The sequence below is a fragment of the Pithys albifrons genome, chromosome 4 (genome assembly GCF_047495875.1).
Source record: "Pithys albifrons albifrons isolate INPA30051 chromosome 4, PitAlb_v1, whole genome shotgun sequence".
NCBI classification, from domain to species: Eukaryota; Metazoa; Chordata; class Aves; order Passeriformes; family Thamnophilidae; genus Pithys; species Pithys albifrons.
Genome location: NC_092461.1, coordinates 12,569,929 through 12,593,081, shown reverse-complemented (window position 1 = coordinate 12,593,081; position 23,153 = coordinate 12,569,929). Strand labels below are relative to the sequence as shown.

Sequence of the window (23,153 nt, the reverse complement as noted above, 5' to 3'; positions counted from 1 at the left end):
CAGTAGTTCTGTTTAAGAAGCAGCACTTGTGTTCTGTCCTTTCAGAGTGCATGCTTAAACGAGGCTAAATGGAGAAATGTTAGAAGGCTTTTACCAGGAAATGTGTTTTATATAGTTTGGAAGTTTGCTGACATTCAACCTCAAGGGCTTTTCAGAGGACTAAAGTCTACTGAGCTCTTGTGGAAGGTCTGAATTTGTACAGTAGTAATGTAAACGAAAAGTAAAGGCTGTTTTCTAGAGCAGCAGTTCCAAAGTGTTCTGCAAAGAAACAGAATCAGCAGTCTCACTCTGTGTGTTTTTATCCAAGTGTTAGCTGAAAGCTGATGTAAGTGAAAATAAGCCAGTAGTCCAGCAGACATCACCAGCTTCAGACACTGACTGTGGCCTTGCAGAGATGGGAAACACTGCTTTATTTTATTAACCTTAAGTTCCCTGAAAATTTTAAACTATTCTTCATTCTGGACAAACACATTAACAACGTACTTTTTACCCAAGTATATTGGTAGCTACTTCCAATTTCCTTTCCTGAATACATTTGTTCTCATTCTGCATTTTATGAAAAATGTGAAATATAATGAGAAAGTCTGTACAGTTAATCCACGACTGACATTGCATGATTACACACTGTTAATGAGAGCTGGCCTCCGTATTTTCTCATTTGAATTTTCAGTTCTAGTCATATAAACCAGTTGATTCTGTTCTTCTACCCGCTTAAGGCCTGGCTGTCAGATGAGAAAGAAGACAATCATTTTTGTAGCCGTCTGTCCAAGTGGGTGCTACCTAAAAGCAGCACTAAAAGTCTGGTGTAGTTAAATGTAAACAGGTGATGTTTTAGTCAGTACTGAAAATGAAAGGGAATCCAGAGAACTGTCTGCAAAAATCATACATTGTGGTCCAAGCTTCACTGGAAATGATTGAGAATTAGTTGTGGAGTCTAAGGAGCATTGCATTACTAACATAATTGCAAGGTAGTCCTTTGTATGATTGTAAATTGGGTTTGTGCTTCATCAATAAGCTTTTTGACAAGAAGCGTCCATCACAGTGGCTCTCTCATTTGCCACAGTATAATAGAAAATGAAGTATCCCAATAATTGCATTATAGTTTCCTTATTGTGGTACAAGAAAGCAATGTGGTATAATTAGGTTTGATTGGAGTGCATGTTTCCGGTAAGATCTGAAATTAATGATGTTGCTATAGTGACACATCTGCGGCCACCAGTGCGTGAAACATAAAGTAATTCATTCGACAAGAGAAGACATCTGTTAACTGCAAGGATGCAGAGCATATTGACACTGACCAGAAATACTAGACGTTATGTGATAAATGAACAAATGATGCTGAAACAGGAGGACAGATAATTTGTACTTAATCTGCTGGGAGAACTTTAATCTTCTCACTGGTTGCATTTGACAATGCCATTGTTTAAAGAACAATGCTGCAGAGAACTCATAAATTTTAAAACTTAACTCAGAGTGCAGCCTATTAAAGCAATACATTAATTCCTTTTGTTAGGGAGTTTTTATCTTCATGTAGAACAAAGCCATTACTAAAACACCCACTAAAACAACAGGTTTTTTAGGACTCACATTTTAATTATAGCATCCATTACCCAAAATGCCATGTTGTTTGGACTTGAATCACATATAAGTTTGACAGAAAGGCATCATCTGTTGTGGCAGGGGGGAAAGAGGAGGGCATTTTTCATGAGCATACCACCTCATCATCTCCAGGGATTCTAATCATGAAAGAAAAATAAAGATATTTGGCAATACTTACTGAACATTTTTGTTGCTTAGTATGTGGAATGGCAAACCTTCTGCTGTTCATGACAACTACCAGTGTGTTCAGTTAAAACAAACGCATACAGTCTTCCAAATGTAGTTATTTACTAATGCATGCACTTGTATTTGAGTTCTGTAATTAACATTTTAGTGGGTGTTTGGACCCAATGAGATACTTACATATATAATTGTTGAACAGATGCATAAAGCAATGGGATTTTTATGGAAAAGCTTTGCATTAGAGGTTGGTGTACATAAGCTTTTTTGTTAAATGTGCCTAATGTACTATTAGAAAGTGAATTTCAGTAATTGTTTCTGAAAGTTAATCTTTTAAGTTATACCTTGAGTCTCTACCTCTTCAACATAAGCAACTATAGAGAAACATTAATTGAAAAAATGCTAATGGAATAACATCTCCTCCCTTTACTTAGACAGATATATATTTACCCTACTGCTGTTATACTTCATCTCCCTCTGATTTTTAGTACCACTAGGTTTGCAGGGTGAGTAGAACAGACTATGAATGGGACATGTTGATGGAGAGGTCCTACAGGAAGCTTCCAGACGTACTCAAAGCAGATCAGTCAAAAGAATCCTTACTTTGTGTCTTCTGTTGGAGTCCTATCAACTGAAAATACACAGTGTAATCCAGTGAGCATGGATGCTCCTCATATATACTAATACTGTGCTTGTGAGAGGCAGAAGGCACAGAGAAAATAGGTACTGCTATTTGTAACTGTGTTACATTGTTACCTCTGCTGTTTGGCCAGGGAAGAATAAACATAGCTCAGCTCTCTTTGCCTCATTCTTAATGGACTGTATTAGGATTTATTTGGTTTGAGGTTTTGTGATGATTATGTTAAGGACCTGTTCATATGTGGAGCAACTGAGTGAATAGACCTGTTATATATGTGTTTACCATGAGTTTTTTTCATCCACTTTGTATATTCTATACCAGCTTATATTTTTTCAGGGTTCTTAGAAAGAATTTGTATCTCCAGATTGTTGCCAGAAGTCTTAATTGTTAGGAGCACTGGACCTGACCTCACTAAAAATTTCCATAGAAATGGTCATATTTACCCTGACTTTTTACCTGTTTAAATAAATAGGTCAAACAAAATACTCACATTTTATGAAAAGTTGCCCTCTTAATTTCTCACAAAGTTATTAATTCTTCTGTTGTATATGTTTTCTTGCTTTTTCTTGTTTTGGGCTTTTTAGATTGTTGATATTGGTCCAAATTGCCATCTAGTAATATAGGATCAGAAAGGTCTGCATCTGCCTCTGAAAAAACAACAAAAAAATCTCTGCTGCTCTGTTGTGAATCACATCTGTTGCCACCCAGGGAATGATGCCTTCAGGACTTTTTCCTTAGAAATTAATTTCCTCTTTGCCTGCTTTACTCTGTGTTTAATGATACAATTGTAGGGGAAAAAAAAGAAAAGCAACTTTTGGCTTCATTAAAGAACACACTAAATTTTTCTCTAGCCTTTCTACACTAACTTCTTTTGTCAGGCTATTTTCCTTGTGTGGTACCTTCATTCCAGAGCAAAGTTCAAGAATGTATAATAGTAGATCCTATCTTGACTGGCATAATTTCTGGAAGCTTTTCTTAAAAAAGCTTGGTTTTTTTAATCTAATCACTCTTTATATTAACAATGTCCTGAGAGTGTGGAATTGATAACTGGATCTTAAAAAATATTATTAAAAACAGAAAGCTCTTTCACCGTTCTATAATACTTACTACCTTGAGCAGACTAGAGAGCTCAGTTTTCAGTTTTTCTTGTTCAAAAAGTTAGCTGCATTAGAAAATCTGCCTCTGAATATTTAAAGGGTTTGCATTTTGGGGCATAAAATGTAAGATGTGTTTTGTCATGAAGCATTAGTCTTCAACTAAACCACTAAAATTTAAGACAGAGTTGCTGCTAAAGTGACAATGTGACTGATTGGCATCATGTAATATTTGGAACAATTTGTTGGTATTGGTTTTGTCCCATTTTGGCCTTTCATTCATTAGAAGAACTTAGAAGTAAATTTTTAATTTGCACACATCATGAAACCTAATTTCCATGTGAATGGCTGTATAAGTTGTATTTTGTTAGGGAGTTTTTTGCAGAAATTTTTGGAAGTACTTTCATAACTGCAGCTACATCTGTTTGTCTAATAACACATCAGATTTATTATGCCTGTTCTTGAAAGTCTTAACACTAGTCTTGAGAAGCATGAGCAAACTGTAATTGTAGTTGCTTTATTTTTGTTTTTATTATTTGGGTTTTGGATCACCGTTTTGTGTAGCAGGTACACGTGGCTTTGCAGCCTCTTTTTTGATGTCATAGATGTTTCCTAGTACCATAGGTGATAAAAAGGATTGTATAAGTAACGTGCAAGATGCAAATATTGAATCAGGATTTTCAGAATGTTTAATTCCATTCTTCATAAGTTGATTCTTTTTCTTAATTGTTTTTCCTAAACCTCCTTCCCTGGCTCCTTAGTATTGCAACATAAGAATTTCTATACCTTTGTGTGCAGAAGCTTTTCTTCTGTTTGATGAGAAGGAGGGGGGGAACACACAAATTTTTTCACTTACCTACATTTCCCTCACCAAGCATGGTATGGAGTGGGACTGATTTAATTGTTTCAGAAGAAATAATCTTTCCATATTATAATCATAGGGGCTAATTTTGTTTCCTGTTCATTTTTCCCAAGCAGCAATTACAGAACTAGTTGGAAGCAGATTTGACAGTTGCCTGCTGTCTCACCTTTTGAGTAGCATTTAGTTTCACAACTCCTATGGAGTGTTTATTTTAATTCAAAGGCTTGTCAAAGCTAAGGGCACTGAGAAGATACTAGCATGCCTGGAAAGTAAGAGAAGTGATGCAGATTTGCTTGGAAATGTCTTGCTCTGAATATTATTGCAAAGTGGGTGCATTTTGGTTTTGCTTTCTTTTAAAAATGGAGATTTTAGTCTCTCATGTTTATTGGCAGAAACTTTTGTGTTTCTCGTGTGAAAAGAGGAGACTGAATTTTTTTAGTCTCTAATTAAAATAAGAAAAAAAATTCTGCAAAAGGTCTCAATAAAAGTACAGCTTCTAAAGGCAGTAGTAATTTCTCATGGTGTTATATGATTACTGTAAAACAAAATAATCTTGTTCTCCCATGTACAAAAGTAATGAAAAGTTCTGATTTGCTAATTCTAGAGATCAGGAACTTTGTCTTCCTGGGCCATTTTCCAACTTTGGCAATGTTCTGCTTCTCATACGAATTTTTGATTACGTTACACATATTTTGTGGAGAATTTATGCACTTCACATAAACATTATTTTAAATATTTTTAAAAATTCAAGTAATATGACTATAGAAAGAAAAATCCTCAAAAACGTGTAGGGATAAGTGAATGGGCAGAGTAATTTTTTAACCAGAGAGAGAGAATTTGAGATGATCATCTAGTAAAACAGGAAGGCATGTTTTGACCATGCAGTGTGGTGGTACAACTGAGATGAAGCATCACTGTTTGGGTATTACCAGGGAGTAGGAGTGGTAGACATCTGAAGTGTAACTGGGAAAAGCATGAGACTTGTACAACCCTAATGAATCTTTGAATATTTCTAATAGTTCTAGCCCTAGTAAGTGCATAAACTGGATGCTAACTGGCCAGGCAGTTTTTGTTTGCAAATAATAATAATAGCATATGTCATGCTTTTAGTCTTCTCCTGCGGCTCAGCATGTATTTTGGCACACTGGGAAAAAGATAGGAAATAAAAATCGTCTAGATAAATAGAACTGATAAAAATTTTATTCGACAGTATTTATTTACAGATAATGTCAGTTCTGGTACCATGTTGTGTTCATTTTTTTACGATCAGATTTATGTACTTAATGACCCATAACTGTTTGGTTAAATATAAGAATAGCTTTATACTATTATTAATTTTGCTTTGTCTGAGTAGCCATAAGAAAGAAGTTTTAGGAAGTTTTATCAAAGTAATCTTCTGTGAGCTGACCGTGGAAAGCTAAGAAGTAATGACCTCTTTTTGTACTCATATGCCCCATCATGGAAGACTGAAGCCTCCACCCCTCAATTAGAGGTTTTCCAAACCAGAGGATGTGACTAGTTGGCAGAGGTGGATGCAAAGTAGCAGTCTGACTGACACCCTATAGTTTCTTACAAATGTGAAGTGAGCATAGAAAACACTGATTTTGTTCATTCTGCCTTATTCTGCTTGGAGGCTGAATCTGTCAAATTCGGAAGTGATGTTAGGTCTTAATGACTTACTCTAGATAACATTGAATGTGTCCATTTGCCAGAATGTCTCCATACTCAAAGTGTGGGTTATCTGTATGAATTTTGGGGATTTCATGTAGGGGTTTTTTTTCTTTAGACGGTGCAAATGCTTGCACTGGCTTTTGAGAGTCAGTTCTATCCACGTACTGCAAATTCTCATCTTCTGTATAAAAAGAAAAGTTTTTGTCTCCTTTCAAGTTTGTATATTTAGCTATTGGCAAAATCAGCTTGCAGGTGGAACCAGTGATTTCTTCCAGTATGACTAACCCTGGTCTTTCTCCACAAACATTCCTTTAATTAAATTGATGCCAACTCATGATTCATTCCTTCTTTTCCAAAGTAAAGATTTTGTGGTTTGGGGTTTTTTTGGGGGGTGGGGTTTGTGGCCTTCTCATGGTATTTTTTTCTGCTTTGTGATATACTTGTCCTTTATTACAGGAACACTTACACAGAATGAGATGATATTTAAGCGCCTCCACCTGGGTACTGTGTCATATGGAACAGACACCATGGATGAAATACAGAGTCATATTATAAACTCTTATTCACAGGTACCTCATTTTGTAAATTACTTACCTCTAATATCATGTGGGTGGTGAACAGCATTGAAGCATTGTTGTTATGATTCAAGATGCTATGAAAGTTGTCATGTGTGGGTATGCCAACAGGTATGGAAAATGTGGGACAGTACATAGTTCTTCCCTGATTCTGAAGTTCTTCATAATACCCACTTCAAGGAATTTACTTTTCTGTTCTTCACTAGCAGAAATCTGTGTTAGCATGTCTGTGCAGTCCTTCTCCTGCCAAATCATCCAAGAGTAAGCTATTCATTACCGAGACTACAAATTGCAAGGAAGTGTCCAGAAAAACACGAACAGTAATTATATCTTTGTCTATTCTTGATGAGTATCTTCATCAAAAAGCCACATTAATTGGTATAACCAAATAGTAAAACAGTAGTTGTCAAAATAAAATTTATACAGGCATGTTTAATTTTTTTTTAAATTTAAGTTTATTTCAAACAGCATAAAAGTGGGACAGGGTCGGGGGGAAGTGTGAGAAAATGGAAAACTCCATATTGCTTAAGAACAAAGTGTTCCTGTGATATGTAAGAGTGCTTGGTCTGGGAAGTATACAAGAGGATACAAGTCTGTCTGTGAGTCAGTTGTAGGATGGAGGAGGAAGGTGGAATTCTGCAAGCTTTACTTGCATTTCTCATGTTTGTGAAATTTGGGTGCTTTCCGCAAATCTTCCTAAACACCTGATTCTACTCTGAGATTAGGATGGACTTCATACTTTATTTTTTATTTCTATTCTTTGAAACAAAAAAGAAGAAAATTGACAGAAGGACACAAATGAAAGGTTAACTAATATGTACATTATGTTTACAGTATGATTGAAATGTACATAGAAGTTCTTTTCCTTAGATAACTTGGATACACAAAGTGACTGGCTGACCCATTTAAGTTTGCTGACTGACTTCCTTACCTGTGTCCTCATTTTCTCTTGTAAATGGATTGTAGGATCAACAGTTGCTTTGAATATTTAATTGTGCTGTGCTTTGAACTATGGCTCCCTTCTCATTTGCTTAAAATAAAAATAATAAATTCATTTGATGCCACACTGGACCCAGTTAATATAATGTAGCCTTTGAGAAGAGACACAGGAGAGAAAGCAGGGGAAAGCAGTATGTGTTATAAGTTTTTAGTTAACAACTTAAACTTCTTAATTATTTCCTATTTAAAGAGTTCAACAAATCCTTTCTCGAATTCTTTTCCTTGGATAAATCTATTTCAGCTTAATTCTTAGTAGGTATAGCTGTGAATTGTGAATGAGATACAATAACATGCCTTGGAATGAGATATGGAGCTCTTTACCTAAAGATCAGCAGTCCAAATTTGTTTCAGAATGGATTACTGAAAGTAACTGCTGCTGACTATGTTTATAGAAATCACCCAAGCATAGGGTTTTTCATAAAGTGTCCTTCCAGTATTTGCAGTGACAACTATAACAATAAATAATAATACCTGGCAGTCTGTAACTGGCACACCTACCCCTGATTGAGTTTGTCAACTAAGCACAGTCTTCTAGGGTAGGCACATTCACTAATACTGCTTTCATATTTTTCAGTTAAATCTGAAAGAATTGCACAATTCTTGGAGTTCTTAAAGCTTTTACTAGTTTACTGTAAAATTTAATGAGTTGCACCCATGGTTACAAGTTTTTAGTAACTGTAACATACTTAAGTAAGAAACATGAGGAAAGCTTTTTTCCTCAATTATAGGGGGAAGATTTCCCAAATCTAGGTTTGCTATTAGTAGATGATGAAAAGAACTTTCTTGAAACTTCCTTTTTTCCCAGCTTTCTATAACACTACTTGATGTTTAAATAATGCTTTAATTATGTGTGTGTTATAGCAACTCTTTAAAACAGAATGATGGAGTCTTGGTAACAAACTGAGCAACTACTAAACAGTTGTTTCAATCTGAAAGAGTATGGTGAGGTTTTTATTTAATCTATGGTAATAGAAGCTGCTGGTTAGCTAGGCAGTGGTTCTTGTGTGACATTGATTTTATCCCTTGTTTGTGTTCTGTTTTATTATTACAGTGGACCTACTAGACTATTGTCATCTTAATGTAACACACAAATCTATTATAACCTGATTATATTTCCCCACTGGAAGCATTTTGTGATAGAGGGCATAATCTTTAATGGAATTTGTGTGAAATTAAATTATACAAGCATCAATAAACATAACATAATTCAGAAGGAGTAAATCAGCTTAATTTATTTGTGACTGTAATGGCATCAGTGTTAGCAGAATGCAAATGCAGAGGTTTAAAGCAATAGCTGAAAAGCAGTGCCAGATGAGTAGAAAGTTAAACCCTTTATTAGACAACACTGTAATTTGATGGGCAGAATGTTCACGGTTCAGCAGATAGCAGTCAGGAGGAAAAAAGCATGGATTCTGAAAAGGTTTTCTGATCTGAGTTACACTGCAGTGAACAGAAGAGGCTTTGGTAGTACTGCTGATATATTTAATGTGCTGACTTTTAAAAGAGAAAATATGAACTAGCAAAACCTAATAAAACAAAATACTCTGGAACTTATTTTCAACTAATTATTAGATTATTGCAGTTTTGTAAGGACAAACACCTTTCAGCCTGCAACTGCATTAGTTCACAAATAATACAGAAATAGTGTAAGTTACAAATTAAATCAGCAATAGTTGTATTTTAATTACTCATAATATTTCTACTTACAAATTTTCCTGCTTTTGTGCTTCTCATCTTTTCTTCTAATCTTTTTTGATCACCACAAATGTGATGATCTCTTAAAATACAGAGATTTAGGTGAAGATTTAAAAGAAAAGGGTTTCTTCTCAGTTTTATGGCACAGGTGAACAACAAAACACCACCCTTGCAAATTTTTCTTCCTGTTTCTCAGCTCATCCAGTTAGTTGCTGGTTTAAATACTTTTAAAAAAATCCCAATTCATAGAATGTGAAGGAAATTAAAGGGCTATTGCGATGCATCTCTGAAAAATGTAAAATCTGAAGTAAGGTACGTGGAGTTTCTGCAGAGTCCGGTAAGCCTGTTCAGCCCTTTTACTTGTTTTCATTTCACATTTTTCAGATGTCTTCAGGCTCTGTTACTGAAATTTGACTACACATGCAAGATGATGATCCCACAGTTCTGTATCATTTCTTAAGAAAATGTAAATGAGGATGTTTATGAACCGCAAACCGAATGAGTTAACTGGTGTTTATATAAAAATAAATAAATGATTACTAACCTTATAATTTATCAACATTTGTAAAGGGAACAGTTTTTTATGTATATATATATATAGAGAGAGAGAGATATTCATGTTTTATTTTCATTGTCTTGGGTCTTAAAGGTCCACACTCAGAACAGTGGAAACAGTACGAGCTCAACACCATCTAGGAAACCTCAGTTGTCTGCGCCCAAAGTCCGAAAGAGTGTCAGCAGTCGGATACATGAAGCAGTGAAGGCCATTGCACTCTGCCATAATGTGACCCCAGTGTATGAATCACGGGCTGGTGTGTCTGGAGAGACAGAATATGCAGAAGTGGATCAGGACTTCAGTGATGAAAATAGAACTTACCAGGCTTCCAGTCCTGATGAGGTTAGTATGCAAGGGTGAAAATATTAATAGCTCATAAAGAACAGGATAAGCTAAGTTAAAAAGAGAAGAACTGTGAAAGAAGAGTTTATTAGGCAGGGGTTTATTTAAAATTAGTGGTAATCTGTTTTTATTTTATCCTAGAGCTGTAGGAAAGATCTGGTGCTTCTTGGTTGAATAAAAGTGTTTTCAGTTATTTGACCAAAAGATCTGTGAAGTCTGTGCTTCGGGATCAATACTGTGTTGAGGATTGCAATTGAAGTTATTAGGTATATTCTCAAAATGTTAATCCATGTATGAATTATAGCATACTGTTAAAAGGATTATGAAACTGCTCTGAGTGATGGACTACCAGGTAGATTAGCTAGAGGTGCTGCCAGTTACTGGCATGTGTAAATTCTTATCAGGGAAAAACTGCACACCAAACCTCAAACACTCCTGTAGAAAAGCTTTTGAGCTTCAGACCCCACTGCATTAACTGGATTTGAGTTATTGTTCTGAATAATCCTGTCTTTTGCCCTAAATTAATTGCCTAAATTCAGTCTAAAAGGGTATTAGAAGGGAGAAGCAAAGCTCATGTTTCAAGATTCCCGCAAACTAAGTTCACTGTATATAAACATGTATGTGGTTCATGCAGACAAATAGTGTTTCAAGGTTGGTTTGCATCTGAAAGTCAGCAGGTTGAGAGGCATCTTTGTTTTTAAGAATTTCTAGCATTGTCTGAAGCTTGGATGTGCTGTTGATGGTGTAACCACAGTAATTTAGTCATAAGTAAAAAACCAGTTCTGCTAGGTGAAGAAGGGAGTGTGTATCTGGAAGCCTGAATATTTTTCTAGCTGTACAAGTTTATCTAATACATACAGTGTTTCTTCCACAAACTTCATCTTGCCCCAGCATAGCATATTATTCATGTTACATATTTGCTTTTCATGTCTAATATGTCACCATATGTAGTGCTAGCACTTATTTTTATGTATTTTTAGGAATGCAAGAAATAAAGTCTGTCTTCATGTAATACAGAATTAGCAGGCCTTACATGCATTTCAGAGTCTGTAAACACAGTTCATAGTGTCAAAGGATTGTAGAATATGAAGAAATGCCTGGTTCTCAGTGATGAAAAAATGGCAGTCAGAACATTTTTAAAAATAAACTCTGTGCAGGACTGGAGACGCTTCTCTTTTGACTAAAATCAATAATCCATAATACTGTACATGGTGTTACATAGTGTGGGCTGATCTGCATTGTGAACTGAGAATGCTGGAAGGGGCTTTATTTATGCCAGAGGTATACCGTAAATACAGTTTCTTAGTGTAGTTGTATAATGTTTGACTTGTATTACGCACACATGTACAAATTTTCGTCTGCACATAGATTGGTATTCACTAAATATATCAGTATAATGAGCCTGTGAGGTACTTTTGAATGTAATGAATGACTGTGTGAGCAAGTATCTGCCTATGAAGATATGATGACAACTAAGTAAACATTCTGCTTTAATAGCCAGAGGTATTACTACATCAGGTGAAGAGACATGCAATTGAGAGAGACTTTTTGAGGTTTTTTTCTCTCACTTGCTCTTCTCTCCCCGTGGGCTTTTGTATGTTTGTTCAGTTGTTTGAAACCTGAACATGCTAGCATGAAGAGAAACTCTCCTCCCATATTTGCTAAAGGAAGCAGCTGTAAGACTCAAGAATTATGCATGTGGTGCAGACAGTAGGGAATTTGACCTTGGTAAGAGGAAATCAGAGTTGATAAAGTCCTAATACGACAGTCTGGGGCTCAGGGTGGAAAGGGAAGTTGGCAACAAAGAAACTGTTAGTGCTTCATTGGAGAGAATGCAGAGATACTGTTTTAATAGTGATTTTTTTATCCTCTCAACTCATACACTAAAACTATATGACAGTGAAATGAAAAACTTATATTTGAAGAGAGCATTAAATTTTGTTTCTCAAAGGTAGTGCTTGAAACACTAGTAAAATTATCATATTGAACACATATAAGTTAATATAATTAGAAATGGATGTTAAATTGAGTCTTATAAAAAGATGAAGCTACAAAAAACATATAAACAGAATAAAAATTGCAACATGACAGCAAAAAGCCTAAGAGTTGAAAGACTAGCAGGTCTTTATCATAATTTTTTTAAGACTTCTATTGATGCAATGTTTGCAAATCACTGGAGCCTAAGGAAAATAATGTAAATGGTTCATTATTTAGCTTATTGAACTTTCCTGCAGTTAGGTTGACGGATGATGCCAATGTTTCCCAATCACCGAAGTACCATTTTAAAAGCATTTTTTATTGAATAAAGTGCTTTGAGTATTGCACCCTGGAGCTTTATTTAGGGAAATGGTTCAATTGATGTTTTCTGTTTAACCTCAGCACTGACCTATCACAACATATTTGGTTAATAAGAAACATTATCATTTAATAGACTTAAACAGTTTTATTCATTGTTCTTTCTCAACATTACAACTCTGTTCCCTTGCATATTGTTTATGGATCTGGTCTGATTGCAGTCTTTTGAAACAAGATGTTATTTGCACAGTTGTCTGGTGCATCATATAATATCGCATGATCTCACCATAGGATATAAAGAGCAGAGAACAGTATGTAAGTATAAGCAATACTCCCATGTAGGAGGGTGTAAGAAGCAGTTTAGTAATATGCTGAAACACTATATGCTTAATGAATTGACTTGAGATACTCATATAAAATTCCTCACATCTGTGTGTATATGTGTGCATCCGTATACAGATAAAATATAACCATAACAAAATATGCACATTTAGAAGTAGGTACATTCATCATAAAAGATATATTTATCTATTGTTAGAGTAACCTGAGATAAGTAACTTATTTTGTATTCATAATGCAAACCCTACTTATGCCAGGCTCTTTGTTTCTTATGATAAGTGATCAATATTTCATTTTCTCTGGAAGAGTGGAAAGTTTCATTTGTCTGTCACTTGTCCTCTACAGCTGCAGCATAGCAAACAATAAACATTCACTGAGAACTCACTGGAAAAAAACCCCAACCAAACAACAAAGAAACCAAAAAACCCAAAACCAGCTCCTATTTGACTCTCATAGGTGTGGGTTCAGCTCATCTGTAGAAAGCCAGCTACCTTAATGTAATGAACAATCATAAAAGGATATGAGCTAAGTAGGCAAAGCAATAGAGTTCAAAGGTCAGAGACCCAAGCAATTCAGGGCGTGCTATGAACAGGAGCCTCTGAAGACCTTTGCTCCCCTTGGTCAGTAAAGGTTGATCAGTCATGATTTTTAATGACTGCTTACTCTCATAAACCAGCCATTTATTGGTTATGCTTTGTCCTGTACTGTTATGTTCTCAAGCATTTCTAATTCCAGGATCTTGAATATTTAAATACTACCTTAAAGTGTGGTCAGTTATTCAATTCCCACGTTTCTGTCCAGAGACAACAGAGTTGCTAAAATTAATTACAACGATGCAAAGTCAATCATTTAAAAACAGACAGGGAAATTATATGCCCTTAGTGAAGCAGCTTTTGTGTTTACAAAAGTAAAGCTGTAATGTATGAGACATGTTGTATTGTTTTATTCATTTTATTGTGTGTGCTTATTGAAGCAAGACTAATTGTGTTGTTTTGTCAATGTATTGTGAAAAGCAAATCACTCAGTAGCATAAAACCATCACTTGCGTGACCTTCGAGACCCACAAAGAATAACTACTCCATAGCTTGTCTTGAATATTGATCGGCAGTTTTTTCACATGATCAAATGGTATTTTTAAGTTAGTAATTTTATTTTAATTATAATTTTTAATTATAAAGTTCCTTGATGAAAAGTGATGGACTGGAAATGTTAGTTATAAAATCATTGTTTATAAATTTAAACAAACCAGCTAATTGAAGATGTGTATGAGGTGGTGTTGAACAAACCACACAGAAACTGTTGGGAACACTCAGGAAATGGGCAAAGGAAATCTTGCTGCTTCTTTCCAGTTTCCAAATCAGTAACCTTACCTTAAAAATACCCCCCTTATACCTTACACAACAGTTTGATTTTGAAAGCAGATCTTATTTTCTGAGGTGAAGATGCTTTTAAATACTCTGAAAGAAATACATGCAGGTTACATGAGAATTATAAGCGGCAAAACTAACTTACAAAGTTTCCATCCCTAGTCCTTGTTTCCTACCTACAAATTGCTCCCTTGTATACATCAAAACCTTTGAAGACTTTATTTGTGTGTTTGGGAGTTTTTCCATTCAAGTGGTCAGGTACATAGCATGACTCCAGGGAAGCTGTGAGCACAGCTGTGGTGAAACTCCTGATCTACTAAATGAGGTGGAGAACTGCCAACACCAGCCATGAGGTAGTGGATCTTTTTCTTAAACTTATGTTGGCTCAAAAGGGAATATTGTACATCACAAGTGGCAATTAGTTGGGCATAAACTGTTTCTGGCCTACACGAAAAGGAAAGCAGGAGCTGGGCATGATAACCAGGCCACTGCAGGTAGTGGAGTTAGGGATGAAGTGTACAGACCCACAATATCCAAGTAAGGTGAAAAAAGCATTTCCTGCGATAGAAACTACATTCAAAAGTATGTATTACCTTACAGGTTAACTCTAACCCAGTATAAGTTGTTGTTTTGATTTGGTTCCATAAATGAACATTTCTAAACAACTGTGATGATTATGTCCCCAAAACATGGATATGCTGCCATGGTCTGTAACAACAGTGGTTTTGAAGTTTTAGCTCTTCATGCCTCTCTCTCGAGGCACAGGTTCCTCAGGCAACTGAGCTAGAAACACCCTCCTGCTTAGAGAAGCTACTTCCACCTCCTTAAGTGGTACTGTTCTCGTTGTGAGTTGCACAGTTACTGCTTGATTTTGAAGTTTCCTAAAGAAATCTCTGAATTTGACTTTGAGTGGGAATCTGTGCCCTGGTAACTGAAGTGTTTGGTACTGAGGGTTATGAACTATAGAAGCTCAGAGGGTCGGGTGGCCTCTAGTGGGGAGACACTGCTGACAGAGGCAACCAGAGTTCAAGTGGGTGTCTCGGTTTGACTTGGCCTCCCAGCCCAAGCTGCCCTCCCTTTTCCCCTCACTCCTCCAAGCAAAGAAAAAAAAAACAAAAGGAAACTGTGGACTTGAAAGAAACTGAATTGAATCAGAATATATATATATATATTCAAATATTTACAATTATATATACAATTTATACATAACAACAGGGAGTTCTTGAGGGGGGGAAAAGGGGAGGGGGAAACAGGGACAAAGGAGGGACAAAACAGAAACAAAACAGACAAGTACAATCAAAACCCCTAAAAACTGGCAAAATACAACCTCACCAAATGTCCTTCAAGAGAAAACCAGCCTCTCCCTGATCTCCTGCGGGGTAGATGATGGCGATCACTGCAACAGGGCCTCAGACTCTGATAAGGGAGACGGATTCCTGGACTGCCTGCTCCCAAGCCTCACCAGAAGAAGAAGAGAGAGAAACTTCCTATCTCTGTCTTATGTATACTCCTTTGTTATGTGGAAAAAACCCAAGTGTGGAATACCTGTGAAATGGCCACTTCCCTAGTTACAACTGGTTACTAAGGGAGGCCTGGATAAAAACTATCACAGTGGGCATATGGTAAATAAAAAGATTTGGAGTAAGAAAACAGGGATTTCTCAGTAGTTTGTGTCATATCTGTTGCATTTCTTTTTCACAATGCAAGTGTTTGCACCCTTCATTCTGAATTTGGAAGCTGCTTCTCTGACATTGTGATGTGAGAGGTGGGATAGCTGTCTTTACCCTTTGGATTGCAACTGATGAGGAAGACAACTAGCAAGTCAGTGTCCGCAGATGCTCACCTTGACCCCACCTGCATTACCAGCCTTGTGAACACTGAACAGAAGGTTCAGGTGCACACCTGTGTCTCTATAATGGGAGGACCCTTTATCTGCCACTGTACTTATGTCTCTCAGGCAGCCAGTTTCCGCAGGAGAGAAGCTTTGTGACAACCCAGACAAGATCCATAAAATACTCCAATTAGGCCCCAGCCTGGATTCAAGAAACTTGACAGATTTCATCTCTGTGTGTGTGTTAGCAAATTAATGGTTATCAGCAAATAAATATTATCATTAGTATGGATTTTCTTTTAAAACAAAATGGTAGTATCACCAGCAAAGACTTTTGTGCTTGTCCAACCTTTAATTGCTTTATTTGACTTCATCCAGTATATCAAACCCTGTAGAAGCCATGACTGCTACATTTTCCTGGCATTCTAGGAGTTCCTGATTTAGGCACACTAGATTGCAAGGCCATTTTAATGTAAGGTTTTCAGAAACATGTGTAAGTAAAGAGAATATACTTGTAAAGGGGAACCTCAAGAAGAGAGACTTGCCCAAGAATCCTATAGTCAGCCATTCAGTATATATTTATTTATTAATATTTATAATGTAGATTTTCATGGCATTTGTCTTTTTTTTTTTAATTCTACATTCCAAAATCTTCAGATATTTAATGATAAGGTCTGGCTGTGTTGTTCTGAATTATGAAAGTCAAACTTGTTGTCTTGCTCTCAAGTCTGTTCAGTGTCTTTTTAGGTATCTGTTTGACTATTGAGCCTTATTGACTGTCTGCTATGGTATTTGCACTGATCAATTCAAAAGAAAGAATAAATATGCAGTTGTCTGTAGGCCAGGTCTATGAATCCAAAATGACTGTGCTGCAAAATGTTAATTCAAATAGTAGGTGAAACCAAGCATAAATGAAATAATAAACAGCTGTGAGGCACCAAATATGGAACACATAGTCCTAGCTGCAAAGGGACACAAATAGGATGATAGTGTATTAGTAGAAAGATGCAATTTACAGGTCAGGATGTAATAGTAACCTTTCACTGGGAAAATTGGAAATTAACCTTGGAAATATTGGATCATTTATACCTTATATGGTACTTTTATTGAAGAATAAAAATCTGCAAAGAAGCTTCTTGTGACTTTGGAGATTTTAAAATGGTCTTTTTCAAAGTTCTATTTTATTCTGTAACCACATCTCAGTGTAGTTTCATTTGGTGATGGCTACTACTAGGGTTTCTCAGAGGTTCACTCATGGGGCTTTTTCCAATTTTAAATTTTCATTGAAGCTCAAGTGATTTACTTGTTTTGGGTGAAATTCTTAGTGAGCATTAGTCATGGCTGTTGAACTTGCCTTGGGATGTTATTACTTGCTCACCTTTTATCACACTGCTTGATTTTTATTTTTCTCTTCTTACTTGAGATTAATAGTAGAGGCAAGTTGCAGCAAAATCACATGAAACTTCATTATAATTACCTTTCTAGTAATTTAAAAATCCATCTCCAATAATGGTTAGCATTTGGGAAAATAAAAGAGGAGTGAGGAGAATTTTTCGTAAATTCCCATTTAGATATGGAATCTGACTTGTATATAAACTGTAAGTAAAGCAGTTTTCCTAAAATATTAATTTTCTAAAGGAAAATCACACAAGAGCGATGATATTTAAAGTATACTAAAAAAGAATGTAGAAGCTGTATGTCATGCACTTCAAAGCAGCAAAATTGGGGGGAGGGGGGGAAGTATCTGTTGCGTGCATGTAGCAATGCCATGTAGTGGTAGCTAATAGTGATTACTGTATAATGCAGCATTTCTGGGGGTTGAGGAAGGACTTTCACATGTGCATTTGTGGGATCCAGTATTGTAAGCTTGGTTTCAACCTCATTTGATGTGGTAAAAGCTCATATTGTTGAAACAAAGTAATGAAATGATGCAAGTTAGCAATGTAAGCTAAAAATAAGGTCCTTTGCTTATTTGTGTTCTACATATTACATTGTCTCAACTTGCATATATAATTACTTACATAATAGTGTTGTTTGTACAGAAATTGTATTCTGGTTTTGCGTAATTTCTTCTGGATATCATTGCAGTATTGTTGAATATATGTGGGGTTTTATTAGAAATGTTATTTCTGAATATTATATTCTCAATACTTCATTTTCAGTAATAAGTTCAAATAAGTTTTTATATTTTTCATAAGAAATTTTGTAAGCTTTCTCAAGAAAAATAACTCATTTGATGTATTAAGATTTTGTATTCAGTCTACTGCTATTGACTATATTTTTGTCCTAGATTTTTGGAAGAGTTTAGACTTTTCGCCTAGCAACAGTTGATTGGCTTTAGACTAATTTATGTAACAGTATAATAGACCTGTCACACTGAAACATGTCTCTTTTTTCCTTTTTTTCCCTCTTTTCTTTAGGTAGCTTTGGTGCAGTGGACAGAGAGTGTGGGTCTCACTCTGGTTAACAGGGATCTGACCTCAATGCAGCTGAAGACCCCTGGTGGACACATCCTGACGTACTATATCCTGCAGATCTTCCCCTTCACTTCCGAGAGCAAGCGCATGGGCATCATAGTTAGGGTAATTTTGAGGATGTTGGGCTTGATTGTTCAAAAAATTGAGTTACTGGATGATTATGCTTACAGAATTTAATAGCATCTTCATCCTTCAGAGAATGCAAGTGGAAAGACGTACACATGAAATACTAAGCAAGCAATTGTACAAGAGTCAGGCAAACCTGATGTCGCAGAGAGCCTTGTAAAGGAAAAACTCTTCTCTTACATGGGGGCATGTTAATTTCACTACTTCATGCTTTGCCTCAGAGGCTGGAAGTCACCTTTAAGCCTTTGGGTTTAGTTTTTCATTTGTTCCTTTCACAAAAAATATATTGCCTCTTCAATGGATATATTAAGGCTGAACTATCTTAAACAGTAGTTACCATCTTTCCATACTACCAAGTGCTGCTGCTTTTCCAGACCCAGTACTGGTATCTGAACTGGTGTCCGTGTGCATAACCCACATCTAAGATTTACGAGATCTGTGCTTATGAGTGGCTCCACTGGGAGCACAGTAACAAGTCATTAAAAGCTCAGATGAAAGGAAGCCACAACACCGTGCTTTAAAGGGAATTTTAAACCTCAGAGAATGTTAAGCCATCCACACTTCATACTTCTACTTTCTCCCAACCTAAAATCAGACACTGTAGCCGAACAGCTTCAGACAGTATTGTTAGGTGGTTAGGTCAGTGCCAAGTCCCAGTTGAACAGGTCTCACACTCATCCAATTTTTTATCTGCCTATAATGACAAGCCAGGCATGCAATCAGCCTTAGGCAAAGATAGTTCAGGCAGAATGTGTGCATGATCAGATCTGGAGAGACCTTGGCAAGTCTGTGTTTCATGAGGTGAGGCTGGCACAGTAACAGGTACAGAGATATTCTTAGAAGCTTGCAGATCAGACTAATCCACTCCCTCTGTACCTCATACCTCAGAAACTCCTGATTTGGATTCTCTTTGCCTGCATGTGAATTCATTGAATATGTAATGAATGTTGCATCATTAAAACATCTGTAACAAACATTTGCACTAAGTTATTTGTAAATTTTTAATTACGTAGATATTTCAAAGATACAGAGCTTTCTCTTTTGGGTTAGATGGTATTTGCCGCCAAAGAAACAAAATTGTTAGAGAGGACATAAAAATTTAAAAATTCAGTGTAGGGACACGGAGAATCTGTTACGCATGTTGACTTCAGTTAGAACTGGTCCTCTTACATGGAAAGTAGGAGATACGCATCTCAATGCAATCAGAGATGTCATTGGAAATAGTAACATCAAGCAATAAAACTTACCCACCTCTTGACAAGGTACTTCATCTTTTATAAATGGTAATCTACTGATTACTGCAGAAGGCAGTTAAATTCTTGGTATGTAATGGCTTTGACTGTATAAACAGATATTTCTTCCCCCATTTCTTTTGTGAAATTTTAGGATGAATCTTTGGGAGAAATTACATTTTACATGAAGGGTGCAGATGTTGCCATGTCCACTATTGTACAGTACAATGATTGGTTAGAAGAAGAGGTAAGAAAAAAAAAGAAAGTTTTTAAAAAATGAAAATTTTGTAAAAACTAAAAATCTAAAAGAATGAAACCAGATGTTATTGGAATATGTTTAAAGGAAAATCTGAGCCAATGCAGTAATGAGTTTTGAAGTTCAGTTTCACATATTCTGAATGGGCTTTAAGGGATTAGAATTATTTCCATTTCTTGAATAACCCACAGGAAAATCAAAACTAGTAGTCATAGCAGAACACCTTCCTACTTAAAAAAAGGAAAGTTGTTTTTTGTTGACTGACCTTTCCCATAAAACCTAATTACTTCTGAGAAGTATTTTGCTATAAATCTATTTGTCCTGAAATACCCTTATTTAATCAAAATCTGCAGTGAAGTATGATTATGAATTAAAGAGTTTAATAGGGTTGCATGCAAACTGAAATATATTTTGCCACATTTATCAAACTTGAAATAAAATAGTGGCTGAATTCCAAAGCTGATTAGTATTTTTCACTGTTTGGCTCTAGTAGGTACCAGCAATCATCTTATTTTTGACCCTACATACAGACAATATGTTAATTCAATGATTACATCATGTATGTTCATAATGGTATTGGCAATATGAATCAATATCTGCTGCAGGGCAGTTTGATTTATTCGAGGACATGAATAAATTAAACTCCCTCAAGACCTAGCAAAATGTCATAAAAATTACTTCTAGCGATAATGATGCACAATTAGTTGTAAAATACTTGTTTAATTTATTTAGCTTTATGAGGTCAAATCAATGAGTGTTTGCACTGGAGAGCCTTGTTTTTCATTAAGACATGCTATTCCATGGTTATTTTAATGTGTAGATATTTTCATGCTAAGAGTTACAATGGGTGGAAAAAGCTGTTGTGTGCCTCAAAAATAGTTTTAATTTATTTTAAAGCTTCAACCTAAAAGAGATTTTCTTTAAGCTAGGAAAGGAAATCTAATTGGCTTACCAAGAGCATACCACTTCATTTGGGGGACCTGAAGTATAATTGCTTTTTATTCTATTTATGGCTTCTCCAAAGCATTTTAGGAGCCTAAAGAAATCTTTAGAGTACAGATATACCCTGTTAGCCTACAGAATAAAACATGCACATATGATTGAATATTTGCTTAACTGTTCTGTGGTTTGGTCCATCTAGTGTGGTAATATGGCACGAGAAGGATTGCGTACACTGGTTGTTGCCAAGAAATCACTTACTGAAGAACAGTATCAAGATTTTGAGGTATGAAAGGACGGAGTGATCTTGTGTTTTACCATATTTAATTACTTGAAGCCGAATATTCCTCTTTTTTTTTCTTTTAAGGTTGCAAAAAAGATGATTCCTATTTAAAATATAGACAATTGAGGTATGGCTCACAATCTGTTAAAAACTTTGTCATTTATTAGTGATGGTTCTGCAGTCATACATAGGGTATTGTTTTACTTTACTATGGTATTGTACAGTGTTTTCCAGAAGCTAATGTAATGTTACTTCTGTAGTTTTAACATGACCTAAAACAATGTACTTGTTCTCAAAGACCTTTCCTCCTAAGGTGCTGTGATGCCTGATTCTTAATAGTTCTTCAGAAGGAATCCCCTTGAAGTGATTTGCCAGAAGAACTATGTATAACTTTGGGTCAGGTGTAAAATTGCTCTTTCAGTCTTGTTCTTCATTAAAGATTAAATTTAAAGTCAACCATTTAGCCTAATGAACCCATGCTATCACTGAGTGGTAGACTGAATGTATACTGTATGAGTCATAGCAAACTCTTAAATGGTTTTGTGTTTGTGCAGAGTCGATATAACCAAGCAAAGTTAAGCATACATGATAGAAACCTGAAGGTTGCTGCTGTTGTAGAGAGTTTGGAACGAGAAATGGAATTGCTGTGCCTCACTGGAGTAGAAGATCAGCTGCAAGCAGATGTTAGACCAACTTTAGAGATGCTAAGGAATGCTGGAATAAAGGTACTAAATGCATACTGCTGGCATAACAGGTTATCATTTATTATCTTATCAAGACATAAGTTATATTTGTCTATATTCAGGTTCTTTCAAAGTAAGAAATATATCAAGTCCTAACCACGTTCTGGGCATGAGCTAGCAGAAACAAATGAGACACTGTGTGCAAAGTTCCCTTGTCCACCACAGGTTTCATTAATCTTAAACTTAGTTCTGTAGGAAAACTATCAACTGATGTATGTGTCTTAGTCATCTGTCCCCTGACAGTAAAATGTCCTAGCTGACGCAGCATGAATTGGGCACAAGATTTGTATGACAGCTATGTTCTCAAGCTTGGCACTCATGAGAACTTTCAGCAAAGATCAAAAGGTGAACTGTTTGAACCAGAATTCAGAAATGCCCCAGGATTTTTTTCAAATCATGTTCAAGGGAATGTGTCAAAAGCCTTGCACAGGACTTTGTGCTGTGCTTTGTTTATAGGCAGACTTTGTGAGTCACCTATCAGTTGCACATCAGGAGTAATACAATTATTTGAGAGGGTTTGAAGTAAAGATGTGAACGATACCTGAGGGCAATGGGCAAGATTATATACATTTTGAAGCAGAGTGTGAAGCAGAGTGTGAAACTCTGCTCCAAAAACGTGTGTTGACTTTACACTGGTTAAACTGAGTGAGACACAGTGAGTTATTACAGCCTGAAAAGGAGAGTAAGTTATTTTTCTTTTCAGTAAGCATAGGAAATCTCCTTTCATGAAATAGGGGAGCAGCAATGCATGGAGCTCGGAGCTCTGCCTTGGGACAAATGATGAGCCAGTTGAGAATTTATGGATTAGAATTAGTGAGCAGACTAATATGGACAGGCATTATGGTGTGTGTCTGCTACAGACTGCCTGATCAAGAAGTGGTGGAAAAGGCCTCCTTTAGACAGTGCAAGAAGGCTCTTGTTTTCATATGCTAGTCCTTGTGCTGGATTTCAGCCCCTCCAATATCTGCTGGAAGGGCAGCAGAGGGCACAAGCAAACCAGGAAAATTTTGGAGTGCAGTGACAATAATTTCCTGACATGAGTGACTGAGGAC

The 23,153-nt window shown here is 36.1% G+C and overlaps 1 protein-coding gene across 4 annotated transcripts in view; it reads left to right on the top strand.

Moving 5' to 3' along the window:
* Positions 1–23,153, top strand: part of ATP9B (ATPase phospholipid transporting 9B (putative)) — a 158,262-nt gene that overhangs the window by 119,617 nt on the left and 15,492 nt on the right. For all 4 annotated transcript variants that reach the window (XM_071553491.1, XM_071553490.1, XM_071553492.1 and 1 more), the window contains 6 exons: positions 6,503–6,615; positions 9,965–10,213; positions 18,466–18,627; positions 20,035–20,127; positions 21,278–21,361; positions 21,913–22,083. In XM_071553491.1, the coding sequence (XP_071409592.1) occupies positions 6,503–6,615; positions 9,965–10,213; positions 18,466–18,627; positions 20,035–20,127; positions 21,278–21,361; positions 21,913–22,083 (872 nt within the window). The remainder of the gene's footprint in view (positions 1–6,502; positions 6,616–9,964; positions 10,214–18,465; positions 18,628–20,034; positions 20,128–21,277; positions 21,362–21,912; positions 22,084–23,153) is intronic.